Source organism: Esox lucius, chromosome 2 (genome assembly GCF_011004845.1).
Source record: "Esox lucius isolate fEsoLuc1 chromosome 2, fEsoLuc1.pri, whole genome shotgun sequence".
In the NCBI taxonomy this organism is placed as follows: Eukaryota; Metazoa; Chordata; class Actinopteri; order Esociformes; family Esocidae; genus Esox; species Esox lucius.
In genome coordinates, this window is record NC_047570.1 from 33,839,640 (window position 1) to 33,853,991 (window position 14,352).

The 14,352-nt window shown below is 48.3% G+C and overlaps 1 protein-coding gene across 1 annotated transcript; it reads right to left on the minus strand.

The window, feature by feature from the left end:
- Positions 1 to 486: 486 nt before the first annotated feature.
- Positions 487 to 5,598, minus strand: LOC117592925 (basic proline-rich protein-like; the record flags this gene model as incomplete). Its single annotated transcript, XM_034287419.1, has 3 exons — positions 487 to 563; positions 758 to 842; positions 4,348 to 5,598. Coding segments are annotated over 3 exons (1,413 nt in total), but the record flags the coding sequence as incomplete, so codon positions are not given.
- Between the last annotated feature and the right edge of the window lie 8,754 nt (positions 5,599 to 14,352).

Below are 14,352 nucleotides of genomic sequence, written 5' to 3' on the forward strand. Positions count from 1 at the left end.
ACCTTGAGAAACGTTATTCTTATATTGTTGCACTATTTGCCCGCATAGTCTTTCATAGAGGGGTGAACCCTTCCCCATCTTTACTTCTGAAAGACTCATCCTCTCTGGGATGCTCTTTTTCTACCCAATCATGTCACTGTCATGTTGCCAATTAACTTAATAAGTTGTGAGATGTTCCACCAGGTAAATTTTTTAAACTTTTCCAGTCTTTTGTTGCCCCTGTCCTCGCTTTTTTGAAATGTGTTGCTGGCATCTAATTCAAAGTGGGCATATTTTTTTCCAGGAACAATAAACTCGTTGTCAAGCCGGCCTCCCGGGATGTGGCAGTGCTAACCCCTCAACAGTGCTCCTCTTCGTCGGTGTACTAACCATTTGGCCTAGCCAACGTGCCAGCCGTCTTCCAATCCCACCTTGATGAGGTGTTCCGGGACATGTTGGGGAGGTTTATCATCATCATCTAAATTTGATGACATCCTCGTCTACTCCTCAACCTACCTGGAGCAGGTGGCCCACGTTCGTGCCAAGATGGAGGAGCTCAAGGTGGGACACCGTCATGGCCAGTCCTGAAGAACATCAAAGAGCTCCAGAGGTTCCTCGGGTTCGCCAACGTCTACCGCCAGTTCATCCAGCGATAAAGCACCATCACAGCTGTGCTGACGTCGTTGTTGCCAGGCGACCCGCACCGTGGACCCCGGACGCGTGGGGAACATTCCAGAAGCTGAAGGATCAGTTCACGTCAGCCCCTCTCCTCATCTACCCAAACTTCCCTTCTTCTCTTCACGGTGGAGGTCGACGCATCCGAGGTTGGCGTGGGGCCGGTCCTCTCCCAGCCCCATTGCTTTCTGCCACGGCCACAACAGAGTTCAGGCTATAGAGGAAAATGGGTCAAGCGTTTGATACATAGTGGATATAAAAATGCAGGAATTTCTGGCAAGTGTGTGCTACGTGACAACAATCTCCGGTATTCTTCCTATGAATGGGCTATTGGGTATGGTGGCACAACGGAAGCGTTTTCTTACAAAGAAAAATATCCAAGCCCGGCTGAAGTTTGCAAAAACAAACATCAAGTCCTCATTTACATCACAAGAACCTGGCATTTTAACAGAGGTGTGTAGACTTTTTATATCCACTGTAGGAACATGTCTGCCGGATATCTATCTCTATAGGCACACATTTTTATTTGTAATAGAAAAATATATTTTTAAATATATTTATAGACATGTTTTTGCTTGACCTATATTATACAATGCGTCAGGACCGCAAATCGTTTAACACCAAATATACACAACTGAGCAGAGTTGGACATTGTTTTTGGCCATTGAATAAATATAAATGAAATGTTTTGTACTTGTCAGTTATATTATTTGTTTTAGAACGTTTAACACAATGAGCTCATTTTGCCAGTAATACTTCTGCTATTGATGGCGCTGGCTGGTTGCTGCACCAAATTGAGGCTCTTTTCTTTTTCTACTGTCCTTACTTGACAAATCTTTTGGATCCAGACAGCATGGGTCTGTTTATACAGTACTTTTTGGAAACTGATCTGTTTTTCTTCGTATTCATTCGGAATGGTTCAATTAAAAAAAATATTTTAATTAATGGAAATTGGATCGGGTAGGAAAGACGTTGGTTAATTTCCAAACAGGTCTTAATTTCCAAACTTTTTGGACCCGTGAAGACCTCTATGTTCTTTTCATTGCTAGTACCTTACATTGTGATATGTAGTCCCATTTAGAGCACTGGTAATCCAGATTTGGTAATCCAAGTTATTATGATCCAGATTATACAACTTTTTTAACTGCTTGCCCCATGTGTTCAAATATGTAAAAAATATAAAAAACTTTCTAGAATGTGCACTTATTCACATGACCTACATTTCCCCAGGCTAGTTGTGTTAAGTATGTTTTGCAGAACATTACTTTGCCCAACCCTGTTCCTGTTGATCTACTATCCTGTAGGTTTTCTGTCCAACCCCATTTGTGACTAACCTGATTTAGCATTTCATCCAGTTAATGATTAGAATCAAGTGTGCTGTATTAGGGTTGAATTAGTTACGATTAACTAAAGAAATTCTCTATTTACTAGAATCCTACTAGATTATCTGTAAAAAGCAAATGTATCCTTTAAGCCACAGCTCCCATTGGCCTTGAAAGGCTTTATTAGTGAGTGCAGGGATGCAGGCGTTGAGAGTGCATACCCCAATCATTTGTGGTACCCCATTCCTTCCTTTTTGCAAACCAGTCAGCTACACATCCTAAAGTTTTGCACTTATCTTATTCCTTTCTGTCCATTTATCACATATGAAGTACATACAGGAAATTATGTCTTATTCTTTAATGATAACTCCTTCTGGAAATGATATTTTCTTGGGGGATTTGCCAAGTGCAATACATTTTGTGTTATTCCAGATTTGACACATATGTGGAATACTTGGTTTACATATCAACTATACCGTTTCCTGGTTTCCTAGCCCTGAAAAAACAACTACAGCTCCGGAGAAAATTCAGAGACCACTGCACCTTTTTCTTTCCTTTCCAAAAAAGTTGAAAAGGAAGGTTTTGAGTGAGGAACAGAAGTGTTCAATTTGCAGTGGTCTCTCAATTCTAACCCTTCTGACTAAGAAATGTATACATGTCTTTTTTTGAACAAAAATAAATATAATTGGTTGGTAAAACTAGGGGCTGTCAATGTTCCTTAAACTATATTTGAATATTCATCCATTTAAAATAATTTAGAATCATGTTTTGATTATATCAACATGAAGTGCTTAACATAAATTGTATGGTGGTACTTTGCCGTTGTGTCAATAGGCAGTAAAAAAATATACTATATACAAAAAGATACTGCTAAACATAAAATAAAAGTGGAATCAATGCATTAGGAACAAGTGGAATTGTGTGTGGAATTCCAGCATCGCCCCAAATATTCTGGCCCAAATATTCTCCCAAAACTGCTTTCTGTATTCGTTGTTTGACAGAGAAACTAGCATGTAAACTTTTTAAATTATACATTTTTTGATGAATTGGTAAGCCATTTCGAGCCAAAGGAAACAGGTTTCACCAGTAAAACAGAACCTGTCAGAGCAAATAAAAGTGCAAATGGTTACTACCAGGTTTGACATTCCCCCTGAGTGATGGCATGTAAACCTCGATGTAAGATGGTATAAAGGGACAGAGGTTGGATGCTGGAACAGACAGGTGCAGAGAGATCCTGCAGAGAGATCAAGGGATCATGTCCTCCTCCACACAGATGCTGCTGTATCTATTGAATCTTCTGCTGCTCGTCTCCCTGGCTTCAGCTGGACAATTCTATGGCGGCTCTGCTTCCTTCACCCCCAAAGGAAAAAACGCTAACGGAACATTCAAGGTGAGATTTCTGCAGTCAGAATTTCCCAGGCTGAAGCTGAGTTTACCGAGGCCAGTGATACTCAGTTGGCCAGCTATCGTCTGAGGGAAAACTCTTTTCAATCCATTAGTGGCAAACTGTGTAGCCACAGTCGTAATACCTGAATTGTTCTGGATTCATGATAAATACCATATGAAATTAACTGCGATAGATTAATAATGGATTAGTGTGATTGCAATAAGTGTGAAGTTCTAGCAAATATATTTAATTACTTCTTTTTACCGGACACACCGCACGTTTCAATGGATTTTCAGCACAGTTGAATAGTTTCACGCTCGGTAAAGTTTTGTAATTTTTTTACTAAAACAAATTGTCACGGTTGTGGGATGAAGAGGACACAGGCGCAGAGTAGAGGTAGGTAAGGTAATCCATTTAATACAAAATAAAGAATGCAGGACTCCAACAAAACAAAAAGCAGCAACCAGTGACGTGGGTATTCCTTACACAGGATAAACAAAACCAAAATGAACCACGCCTTGGGGCCTACAAACTAAACTTAAATAGGGTCCCCAATTGGAGGCAATGACTAACACCTGCCTCCAATTGGGGAAACCAAAAAAAGGAGTAGAGGTGGCTAAAGGCCACCTCCTGTCCTTTCCTGGCTATGCCCCGAGCCCAGCGCAGAGATGGCTAGGGGCACAGCCAGGACGTGACAGTACCCCCCCCCAAAGGCGCGGGCTCCCGACCGCAAGACCGGGACGACCACACCCGGACCGGCGGAGGCTCAGCGCCCGGAGCCGCCGGCACAGGCCGGGGAGGCGGAGCCGCAGGGACAGGCCAGGGAGGCAGAGGGTCAGGAGACGGGAGAGCCGGCGGAGGGACAGGAACCGGCAGGAGAGCCGGCGGCGGGTCGACAGCCGGCGGAGAAGCAGGAGCCGGGGGAACCGGCGGAGGGTCGACAGCCGGCGGAGGAGCAGGAGCCGGGAGAGCCGGCGGAGGAGCAGGAGATGGGGAAACCGGCGGAGGGTCAGGAGCCGGCGGAAGAGCCGGCGGAGGAGTAGGAGCCGGCGGAGGGTCCGGAGCCGGCGGGAGAGCCGGCGGAGGGTCCGGAGCCGGCGGGAGAGCCGGCGGAGGAGTAGGAGACGGGGGAGCCGGCGGGGGAATAGGAGCCGGCGGAGGAGCAGGAGCCGGGGGAGGCGGCGGAGGGTCCAGAGCCGGCGGAAGAGCCGGCGGAGGAGCAGGAGATGGGGAAACCGGCGGAGGGTCAGGAGCCGGCGGAAGAGCCGGCGGAGGAGTAGGAGCCGGCGGAGGAGCAGGAGACGGGGGAGCCGGCGGGGGAATAGGAGCCGGTGGAGGAGCAGGAGCCGGGGGAGCCGGCGGAGGGTCCGGAGCCGGCGGAAGAGCCGGCGGAGGAGTAGGAGCCGGGGGAGCCGGCGGAGGAATAGGAGACGGGGAAACCGGTGGAGGGTCAGGAGCCGGCGGAAGAGCCGGCGGAGGAGTAGGAGCCGGCGGAGGAGCAGGAGCCGGTGGAGGAGCAGGAGCCGGAGGAGCCGGCAGAAGGGCCGGCGGTGGGTCCGGAGCCGGCGGAAGAGTCGGCGGAAGAGCCGGCGGAGGGTCCGGAGCCGGCGGAAGAGCCGGCGGAGGAGTAGGAGCCGGGGGAGCTGGCGGAGGAATAGGAGCAGGCAGAGGAATAGGAGACGGGGGAGCCGGCGGGGGAATAGGAGCCGGTGGAGGAGCAGGAGCCGGGGAAGCCGGCGGAGGGTCCGGAGCCGGCGGGAGAGCCGGCGGAGGAGTAGGAGCCGGGGGAGCCGGCGGAGGAATAGGAGCCGGCAGAGGAATAGGAGACGGGGGAGCCGGCGGAGGAATAGGAGCCGGCGGCAGGTCGGCAGCCGGCGGAGGAGCAGGAGCCGGGGGAGCCGGCGGAGGGTCCGGAGCCGGCGGAAGAGCCGGCGGAGGAGTAGGAGCCGGGGGAGCCGGCGGAGGCATAGGAGACAGGGGAGCCGGCGGAGGAATAGGAGCCGGCAGCAGGTCGGCAGCCGGCGGAGGAGCAGGAGCCGGGGGAGCCGGCGGAGGGTTGACGGCCGGCGGGGGAGCAGGAGCCGGCGGAGGAGCAGGAGACGGGGGAGCCGGCGGGGGAATAGGAGCCGGTGGAGGAGCAGGAGCCGGGGGAGCCGGCGGAGGGTCAGAACCCTGTGGGAGAGCCGGCGAAGGAGCCGGAGACAGGGAAGCCGGCGGAGGGTCAGGGAGAGCCGGCGGAGGTTCAGGGAGAGCCGGGACAGACGAGGGCGCCGCTGAGGCCGGGACAGGCGAGGGCGCCGCTGAGGCCGGGACAGGCGAGGGCGCCGCTGAGGCCGGGACAGGCGAGGGCGCCGTAGGACGATGCGGGGGCTCCTGGGCAGGTGAAGGCGCTGCGGGACAAGGCGGCCAGTCCACCGCAGGCTCGGGCGGCGGCCAGTCATCCGCGGCCTCGTGCGGCGGCGGCCAGTCATCCGCGGCCTCGGGCGGCCAGTCAACCGCTGGCTCGGGCGGCGGCGGCCAGTCATCCGCTGGCTCGGGCGGCGGCGGCCAGTCATCCGCGGGCCCGGGCGGCGGCGGCCAGTCATCCGCGGGCCCGGGCGGCGGCGGCCAGTCATCCGCGGGCCCGGGCGGCGGCGGCCAGTCATCCGCGGGCCCGGGCGGCGGCGGCCAGTCCACGGCGGGTCCTGGCGGCGGCGAAAACAGGGCAGCGGGAGGAGCTGGCGGCTGAGGCCACTGGGCAGCGGGTGGAGCTGGCGGCGGAGGCCACTGGGCAGCGGGAGGAGCTGGCGGCTGCGGCCACTGGGCAGCGGGAGGAGCTGGCGGCTGCGGCCTCTGGGCAGCGGGGAACGCTGGCTGCGGCTCCCAAGCAGCGGGGGGCGCTGGCTGCGGCTCCCAACCAGCGGGGAGCGCTGGCTGCGGCTCCCAGGCAGCGGGGAGCGCTGGCTGCGGCTCCCAGGCAGCGGGGAGCGCTGGCTGCGGCTCCCAGGCAGCGGGGGACGCTGGCTGCGGCTCCCAAGCAGCGGGGGACGCTGGCTGCGGCTCCCAAGCAGCGGGGGACGCTGGCTGCGGCTCCCAGGCAGCGGGGGACGCTGGCTGCGGCTCCCAAGCAGCGGGGAGCGCTGGCTGCGGCTCCCAGGCAGCGGGGGACGCTGGCTGCGGCTCCCGGGCAGCAGGGGGCGCTGGCGGCGCTGGCTGCGGCTCCCAGGCAGCGGGGGGCGCTGGCTGCGGCTCCCGGGCAGCAGGGGGCGCTGGCGGCGCTGGCTGCGGCTCCCAGGCAGCGGGGGGCGCTGGCTGCGGCTCCCGGGCAGCAGGGGGCGCTGGCGGCGCTGGCTGCGGCTCCCAGGCAGCGGGGGACGCTGGCTGCAGCTCCCAAGCAGCGGGGGGCGCTGGCTGCGGCTCCCAAGCAGCGGGGGGCGCTGGCTGCGGCTCCCAAGCAGCAGGGGTTGCTGGCGGCGCTGGCTGCGGCTCCCAGGGAGCGGGGAGTGCTGGCTGCGGCTCCCGGGCAGCAGGGGGCGCTGGCTGCGGCTGCCAGGCAGCGGGGGGCGCTGGCTGCGGCTCCCAGGCAGCGGGGGGCGCTGGCGGCGCTGGCTGCGGCTCCCAGGGAGCGGGGAGCGCTGGCTGCGGCTTCCGGGCAGCGGGGGGCGCAGGCTGCGGCTTCCGGGCAGCGGGGGGCGCAGGCTGCGGCTCCCGGGCAGCGGGGGGGCGCTGGCTGCGGCTCCCGGGCAGCGGGGGGCGCTGGCTGCGGCTCCCGGGCAGTGTGGGGCGCTGGCGGCGTCGGCTGCGGCTCCCGGGCAGCAGGGGGCGCTGGCTGCGAGAACCGGTACGGCGGGTCCCGATAGCCCCACCAGTCCTCACATCTCCCAACATCAGGGAAAGCCCTCATAGGCCCCCCCGGCGTTGTTGCCCGACGCCTAGGAGCTGGCACCGGGCAGGGCTGGGGCACCTGGACTACCCCACACGTGAGCACGGGTGGCACGGCCGCGTCCTTCCATTCCGCCTGCCCCCACAGCACCCCGCCAAGAAATTCTTGGGGCGGACACACGGAGGTTTGCTTACATCGCCTCCGTCGACGTCTCCTCCGGGGTGGATGCTGTGGAGGCCCGGTGTGCCGCAGAGGACAGTAGGGGTTCTCCTCCTCCTCGGTGTCGCTGTCCGGCCAACCGAGGAGTTCCCCTACCGTCCATTTCTGCTGTGTCTCTTGGTGGTGGTTCATTCTGTCACGGTTGTGGGATGAAGAGGACACAGGCGCAGAGTAGAGGTAGGTAAGGTAATCCATTTAATACAAAATAAAGAATGCAGGACTCCAACAAAACAAAAAGCAGCAACCAGTGACGTGGGTATTCCTTACACAGGATAAACAAAACCAAAATGAACCACGCCTTGGGGCCTACAAACTAAACTTAAATAGGGTCCCCAATTGGAGGCAATGACTAACACCTGCCTCCAATTGGGGAAACCAAAAAAAGGAGTAGAGGTGGCTAAAGGCCACCTCCTGTCCTGTCCTGGCTATGCCCCGAGCCCAGCGCAGAGATGGCTAGGGGCACAGCCAGGACGTGACACAAATGCTTGAGATTTACTACAAAGCCTGTACTGCAATTTAACATGAACACCTGTTCTTGTTCCGTAGGAGACACATTACAAATAAATAAAGATTAAAATCATTCATCTGAAGTATTTGGTCCTTGCTGTGTTTGGAAAAATCTGAAAATTACGTTTTTTAAACACTTGTGTAGTACAGAAAAAAATGAAGACCCTTCTTTGGAATCCCAGTGACCCCAAACCTGTTGACATCTGGCAATGCACATAATTCCAGTGACCTCTCCACTCCCTCAATTCCTTATAACATACCTTGTAATACATTCCTTATAATAACATATCAAGCTAGGGTATGGGTCAGCTAAGGATGCTGATAATATACATTATTCAGGGGCTAACCACTATGATGAAACCATCTATGGTTTTCTTTCTACTGTTGAAGTATGTCGTTTATTCAGTCATATTGCCATCTACTCTTAGTCTTTACTAATCTACATGGTACAAAAATAGTTCCCTCCAACTGTGGTGGTCACTTTAATAAATACTATTTTTGTTGATAATCTGTCTGATCTCTCAACAAATATTAAATGCATGGAAATGAATTGCTGCGGATTGATTGTTTGCAGTGACTGGCAAGGACATCTGGCTTTCTATTTGTGACTGTAAAATTGAATAGCTGTGTGAAAATTGTGTAGAGGCCAAGTGTGTAAAGGCACCAGTGATAAGTGAGGAAGGAGGCGCTGATGGCAGTGTGGTAAATTATATTTGAGGAGGAAAGTTTTACTTGCCAGCCTTTGAAATGTCAGAGACAATATTTACGTTTAACTTTCTGAGAAATCTCCATAAGTGTTTGGACAGTAATGTCAAAATTGCAATTTTTGCTGTACACTCACGGCATTCGAAAATAACATTATAAGATGGATGAGACAAAAGTACAGACTGTCACCATTTATTTCTGTTTGTTCTAACACATACAGTACAGTACAATAAAAAATATTGGACTTTTGATTGGTACATCATGTTATATTAACAAAAAATAAAGGCACTATCAGAGTTCCATCCCTCTATTTCCTGCAGGCATATGTATTGGGAAAATCCAACTTGATTTTCTGTGACCCACTGGCATCACCAAATCTTGGTAGCATCCTTTGAGAGGTTTTGCCAAGCCTACTGCCACCCTTTTGAGCTGTTGCTTGTTTTAGGGGGCTTCTGACTTCAGTCTCTTCTTCAGGGAGTGAAATACATATTCAATAGGATTTAATTCAGCAGCAACTTTTTTTTTTTATGTAACTATATGAGGAAATATTTGCTTGAAATAAGTGAAATAGTCTGTCAATGGAACAAGACAAATTACATATTTTCTAAAACCAAGCAGTATTATCTAACATAACTTTAGCTTGTTTAGAAAATGTAACCTAACCTTAACTTTAACCTGAGAACAAGATAAATATACTTGATAAGACATATCTTTTTTGCAGTGTGGCCAGTCTAAAACATTCCACATTTTCTCCCTGATGAACTCCTTGTTTGCGTTAGCAGTGTTTGCGTTAGCAGTGTTTATTTCTCCTATTTCGTTGTGAAGTGCCGCCCAATGTGTTTGGTGGCCTTTTCTTGTACGTTGATAGCCAAGACACTTCTGTATACTTCAGAATGATGGCTGATGCCATCAGTCATTATATTATCAATAAAGATGAGTGAGCCTGTTCCAGAGACAGCCATGCATGCCCATACCATGACACTACGTCCAGCAGGCTTCACAGAGGATCTGGTATGCTTTGGATCTTCTGTAGTTCCTTTCTTTCTCCACAAGTTTGCCTTCCCATTACTGTGATAAAAAGTTACTTACACTGAATGTGTTGCCTTTGCATTGACCCTGATCTCCAGTTCCTTGGTGACCTCTGCATGGAGACGCTCTCTGTTGTGTGGTGTAGGGTCAACAAACCGGGGCAGGTACATTCCCTCATCGCAAGAGGGAACATAAGAGTCCATCTATCAACCTCTGTTCCAAAACTGTACTTACTGATCTCTGTACTACAGCAAATTCTAATCTGGCCTTTTGTGTTTTTATGCTGATCAGAGGTTTGCATCTTGCAGTGAAGCCTTCATAATTTTGCTGCCAAAGTCTGTAAAGAGTAGATGGTGACATGTTTACCTCAGTATTTTGATGGTTGTTTGTGATTTCACTTATTTTATATTGAAACTACGATTTAATATATCCTTTATGTGTGAATATTCAATGCAACAGGAAACACCTGATCACACTTGTATGCCAAATGTCCCAAAAGTTATGAATTCATAAAATGGGGGAGGGGGCAAACTCTGATAGTGGTGTTATTCTTAGTTGGTGAAACATGGGTGCTGGACTGAAATGAAAGGTGAAATTCTGTACTTTTGCCTCATATACATCTTTTATTCAGATTTTCATGTGTCTTGAGTCTCCATCAAAAATTAAAATTCTGACTTTCCTGTCTCAATACTTATGGAGAGCAGTGTAGTTGCAAATAATGATTTTAAAATAAGTATTGTCAGGTGCTTGTATTGTTCTGGCGTGATATTAACACCATACTTCTAACAAAGCATTCCACAGTGCTGTCTACTGTACATCTTCAAAAATAAGATTTTTAAATTTTATTTGAAAGCTGCTTCAAAGCAGTTACAGTAGTTTAATTGGATTTTCATAAATCCAATAATGCTTGATTGCCCAATTAATGTACATTTTTGTTTCTAAGGTGGATTTCCGCTACAAAAACACCCACGATTGGTGTAATTACACCAGCTGGAGTTGTTCCTCAGGGAACTGTGGCTATTCCGTCCAAGATGAGAGAGGCCAGATTGACAGCAGTACTAGAAGGAGAGGCTACAACAACCGCTGGTGTGAAACTGAAACTGTTGAGACCAGAAATGTCCCCAGTGATCGACCCTTTCAGATGCTGTACGTTAGTAATTCACATTAGTTAGTAGAGTGAAAGATGAAAGGGGACACTTGCCATGAAGTACTCACATGCGTTTACACAGGCATCTAAAAAAAATTTTGCACAATTTTTTAACAAAAATCTGATTGTTCATAAGAGAAATGGTAAAACAAACATGCATCAAAATGTTTCTGCCTCTGGGCTTTGTCTAAAGCGAGCAGTATGCTTCTTGGTTTTGGTTGCTGATGTGGTTTTGAATGTGTGAAAGTGAAAGAGTTTGCTTGCATAGAAAACCAAAATGAATCCACCCTGACAAAATGTTGTCGTGATACATGCACACGCTGTTGCATTTGAGAAGAATGTGATCAACCAACCTCACCATGAATAGGAATACAGCTCATTTAAGCAGCTGCCTCGGGTGCTCGTTTTTTTGAAGTGTCGGTCTGAATTTGGCCCACTAATATTTCAACCCAGTTTTTGCTTTCTATTTCTCGTGGTGTCTTTATAAAACCATGAAATGACCAACTGCAAAAAGCTGTTCCTAAAAAGTAGACTCCTGTCATTGATCCTTACAGTTTTTAAAGTGATAAAACATGTAGGTAAACAACATTGTTATCATGGGTTTTAAAACTCTCAGCCAAATTGGCTGCTGTATCTAAGAATGTTGTGTTTTGGTGTTGAAACAGACAAAACAACTGCTGTTGGAGCCCCACAGTAAACGGTTTGGGATCTTGGAGTCTGGAGACACAAGTAGATCTGGGAATGAGATCTGACACTAGAGCACCAAACAGATCTCCTGTCGCAGGCAATCTTCCCTTCATACGGTAGCACCATTCCAAGTTCCTAAACCCAGACCTCTTTGAAGAGATCAAGCTTTTCTTTGGAAACAACGTTCCCATTTCTCCTCTTCATTTCTTCACGTGGTTTTCTGACTATTTTACTCATGATATTCTAGTGTTCCCCAGAACTGTCCGAGGTCCTACAACCTCATGGCTTTTGATCCTGACGGTGATCGTGTCAGATGCAGATATGGATTGTGTCACGTATAACCAGCCCCAAGGCTTCTACCTGGATCAGGTTGGTGGGAACAAAACATAGTTTTTGACACATAGTCAGGCTGTTAGACGTTCATTTTACTACAACCACAACTAATTTACATTCAATATATTAGTGAAATCTATTGTGTTTCATTTATGTATTGATGTGTTTTGCTCACTGGCCTGGCTAATTGATAATAAAGAAAAAAAAGGAACATAACATTGTGTTGTTGTGAAACATCAGCTATTTATCCTGCTGGGCTAGCAAAGATAGTTAATATGCTTACTGGTTGACATTAAAGTGCTTGTAAACTCATAATGAAATCTTAAATAAAGTTCCCATGATATGTTGAGTATCATCGTACTCACTCACCAAGATATGAACCCTAATAATGGCCATTAACTATTCAAAAATGCTAATGGTTTTTTTCTTAATTGCCTCCAGATCTTTCAGCTGATGCAAGTAGCTGGCACTTTATATAAAAAAATATGCATAACCTTTAGATGTCAAACCAACAATCACTCATGATAACTTTAAAAAAACACATCGTCACCAACGTCACATTGAAACCGTGTACAAATGCAGCCCATTTCATCTCATTTCAAGGGTCAATAGCTCCTGCAATAAGTATGCCACCACCACAAAAATATTTAATATTCTGAAACAGAGGAGGGTGGACTATGGAATCCCAGGAAAGACAAATGTCAGTAAAAATGTATTTGATAAATGAATTATTTAAATTATTTAAAAGCAAAGTTAATCTAAAAAAGTGTTTAATCATTTATTTTGCCTGCTATAAGGCTACAAAATAAAATCTAAAATAATCATTCTTACAAATAATAATTTATCATTTACTCTTTATGTTTCTCAACACCTCACTTCTACAATTTTCTCAGGCCTAGAACAGTTGAATAATTTATCTATTTCCTATTTTCCTCATGAGACATTTGCCATTTTCCTTGTGTCATATTATAATTAGAAGGGTGTCTAAAACCATAGGGGGTGGATTGGTTTTATTACCGTCAGTGTTGAATACAGACCAGAGCAATCGAAACAAGTTTTTATCATATTCCAGTCTCCAGCTGTTGTACAATGTATATTAGCCAGACGCGTCTGAGAAAGACACGTACAGTGGGGTAAAAAAGTATTTAGTCAGCCACCAATTGTGCAAGTTCTCCCACTTAAAAAGATGAGAGAGGCCTGTAATTCTCATCATAGGTACACTTCAACTATGAGAGACAAAATGAGAAAGAAAATCCATTCTCATTTTGTCTCTAGTTGAAGTGTACCTATGATGAAAATTACAGGCCTCTCTCTTAAAAACAGTTATTATGAACCCAAGTAACAACTGTGCCCCTCAGCTGTTGTGTGTGTGTGTGATCATGTGCACAAAAGTTGGCACGCATAACCTGAGTAGTGACGGATGAAGCGATAGTAACATTTTCTCTACTTATGGCTGGTAAAAACAGAGTATGCCTACAATATTAGCCAACCCATATAAAACAATTAACAATGATAGCTGGTGTTTTGTCGTTTTTAGATAGGGCTTGTTTAGAAGATTAGCATGTTGAGCATTTACTTTCATACATTTCTATTATTTTTCAATTCAGTGGACTCTTATGTTCCCTCTTGCGATGAGGGAATGTACCTGCCCCGGTTTGTTGACCCTACACCACACAACAGAGAGCGTCTCCATGCAGAGGTCACCAAGGAACTGGAGATCAGGGTCAATGCAAAGGCAACACATTCAGTGTAAGTAACAACATCCATGAAACTCTATGAGGAAGTATAGGAGTAGACAACAGGAGGTCCACTGACCAATATTTTCCTGCTTTGATTTTTTACATCCACAGTATAGCATTATTTTTGTTTGAAATTCAGCCCAAAAGGTCTAAATACAATCACAATATTTCCAATTTGAAGTCAAATTATTTTCTGTTGATACACATTTTAATAATCCTCTGGAACATTTCGTGAAGTTGTTCATCTTAGGCCAGCTAGGTGGGAAAATACACAACACACGAATAGTAGTCAATTCTAGATGGAAAGCAAATAAACATTTCAAGCATTGGCTGACTAAAAGCAACAGTGAAGAATTGCAATCACTATGATTGAATTGGATTGGTGCGGTAGTCTGTTTGGTAAATGCAAAGTGGGTTTCTTGCGACAGCCAATTCTGATGTAAACCAACTTGAGTAAAAAGGTTTAAGTATAGGCCAGAGTTAGACCAATAACTGGGCAAAGAGCAGAGTTACGGTATAATTTAAGGTTAGTGTTCAAGATAGAAGTTAAGGACAGGTTTCAGGGACACCTCGTCTGTTTTTGCCTCCTTTTTAGGGTTGATGATGTCATTGTCAGTGGACCTCCTCACATAACCAAACACATGACCACCCAAAGCGAGTTTGTCATTCGGTGGACACCTGGCCAGGAAATCTGGGACAGTATTTCTCCATTTGCTTCATTGCAGAGGGCGTATCTGGGTGGGTCTTACATTTCATGATGT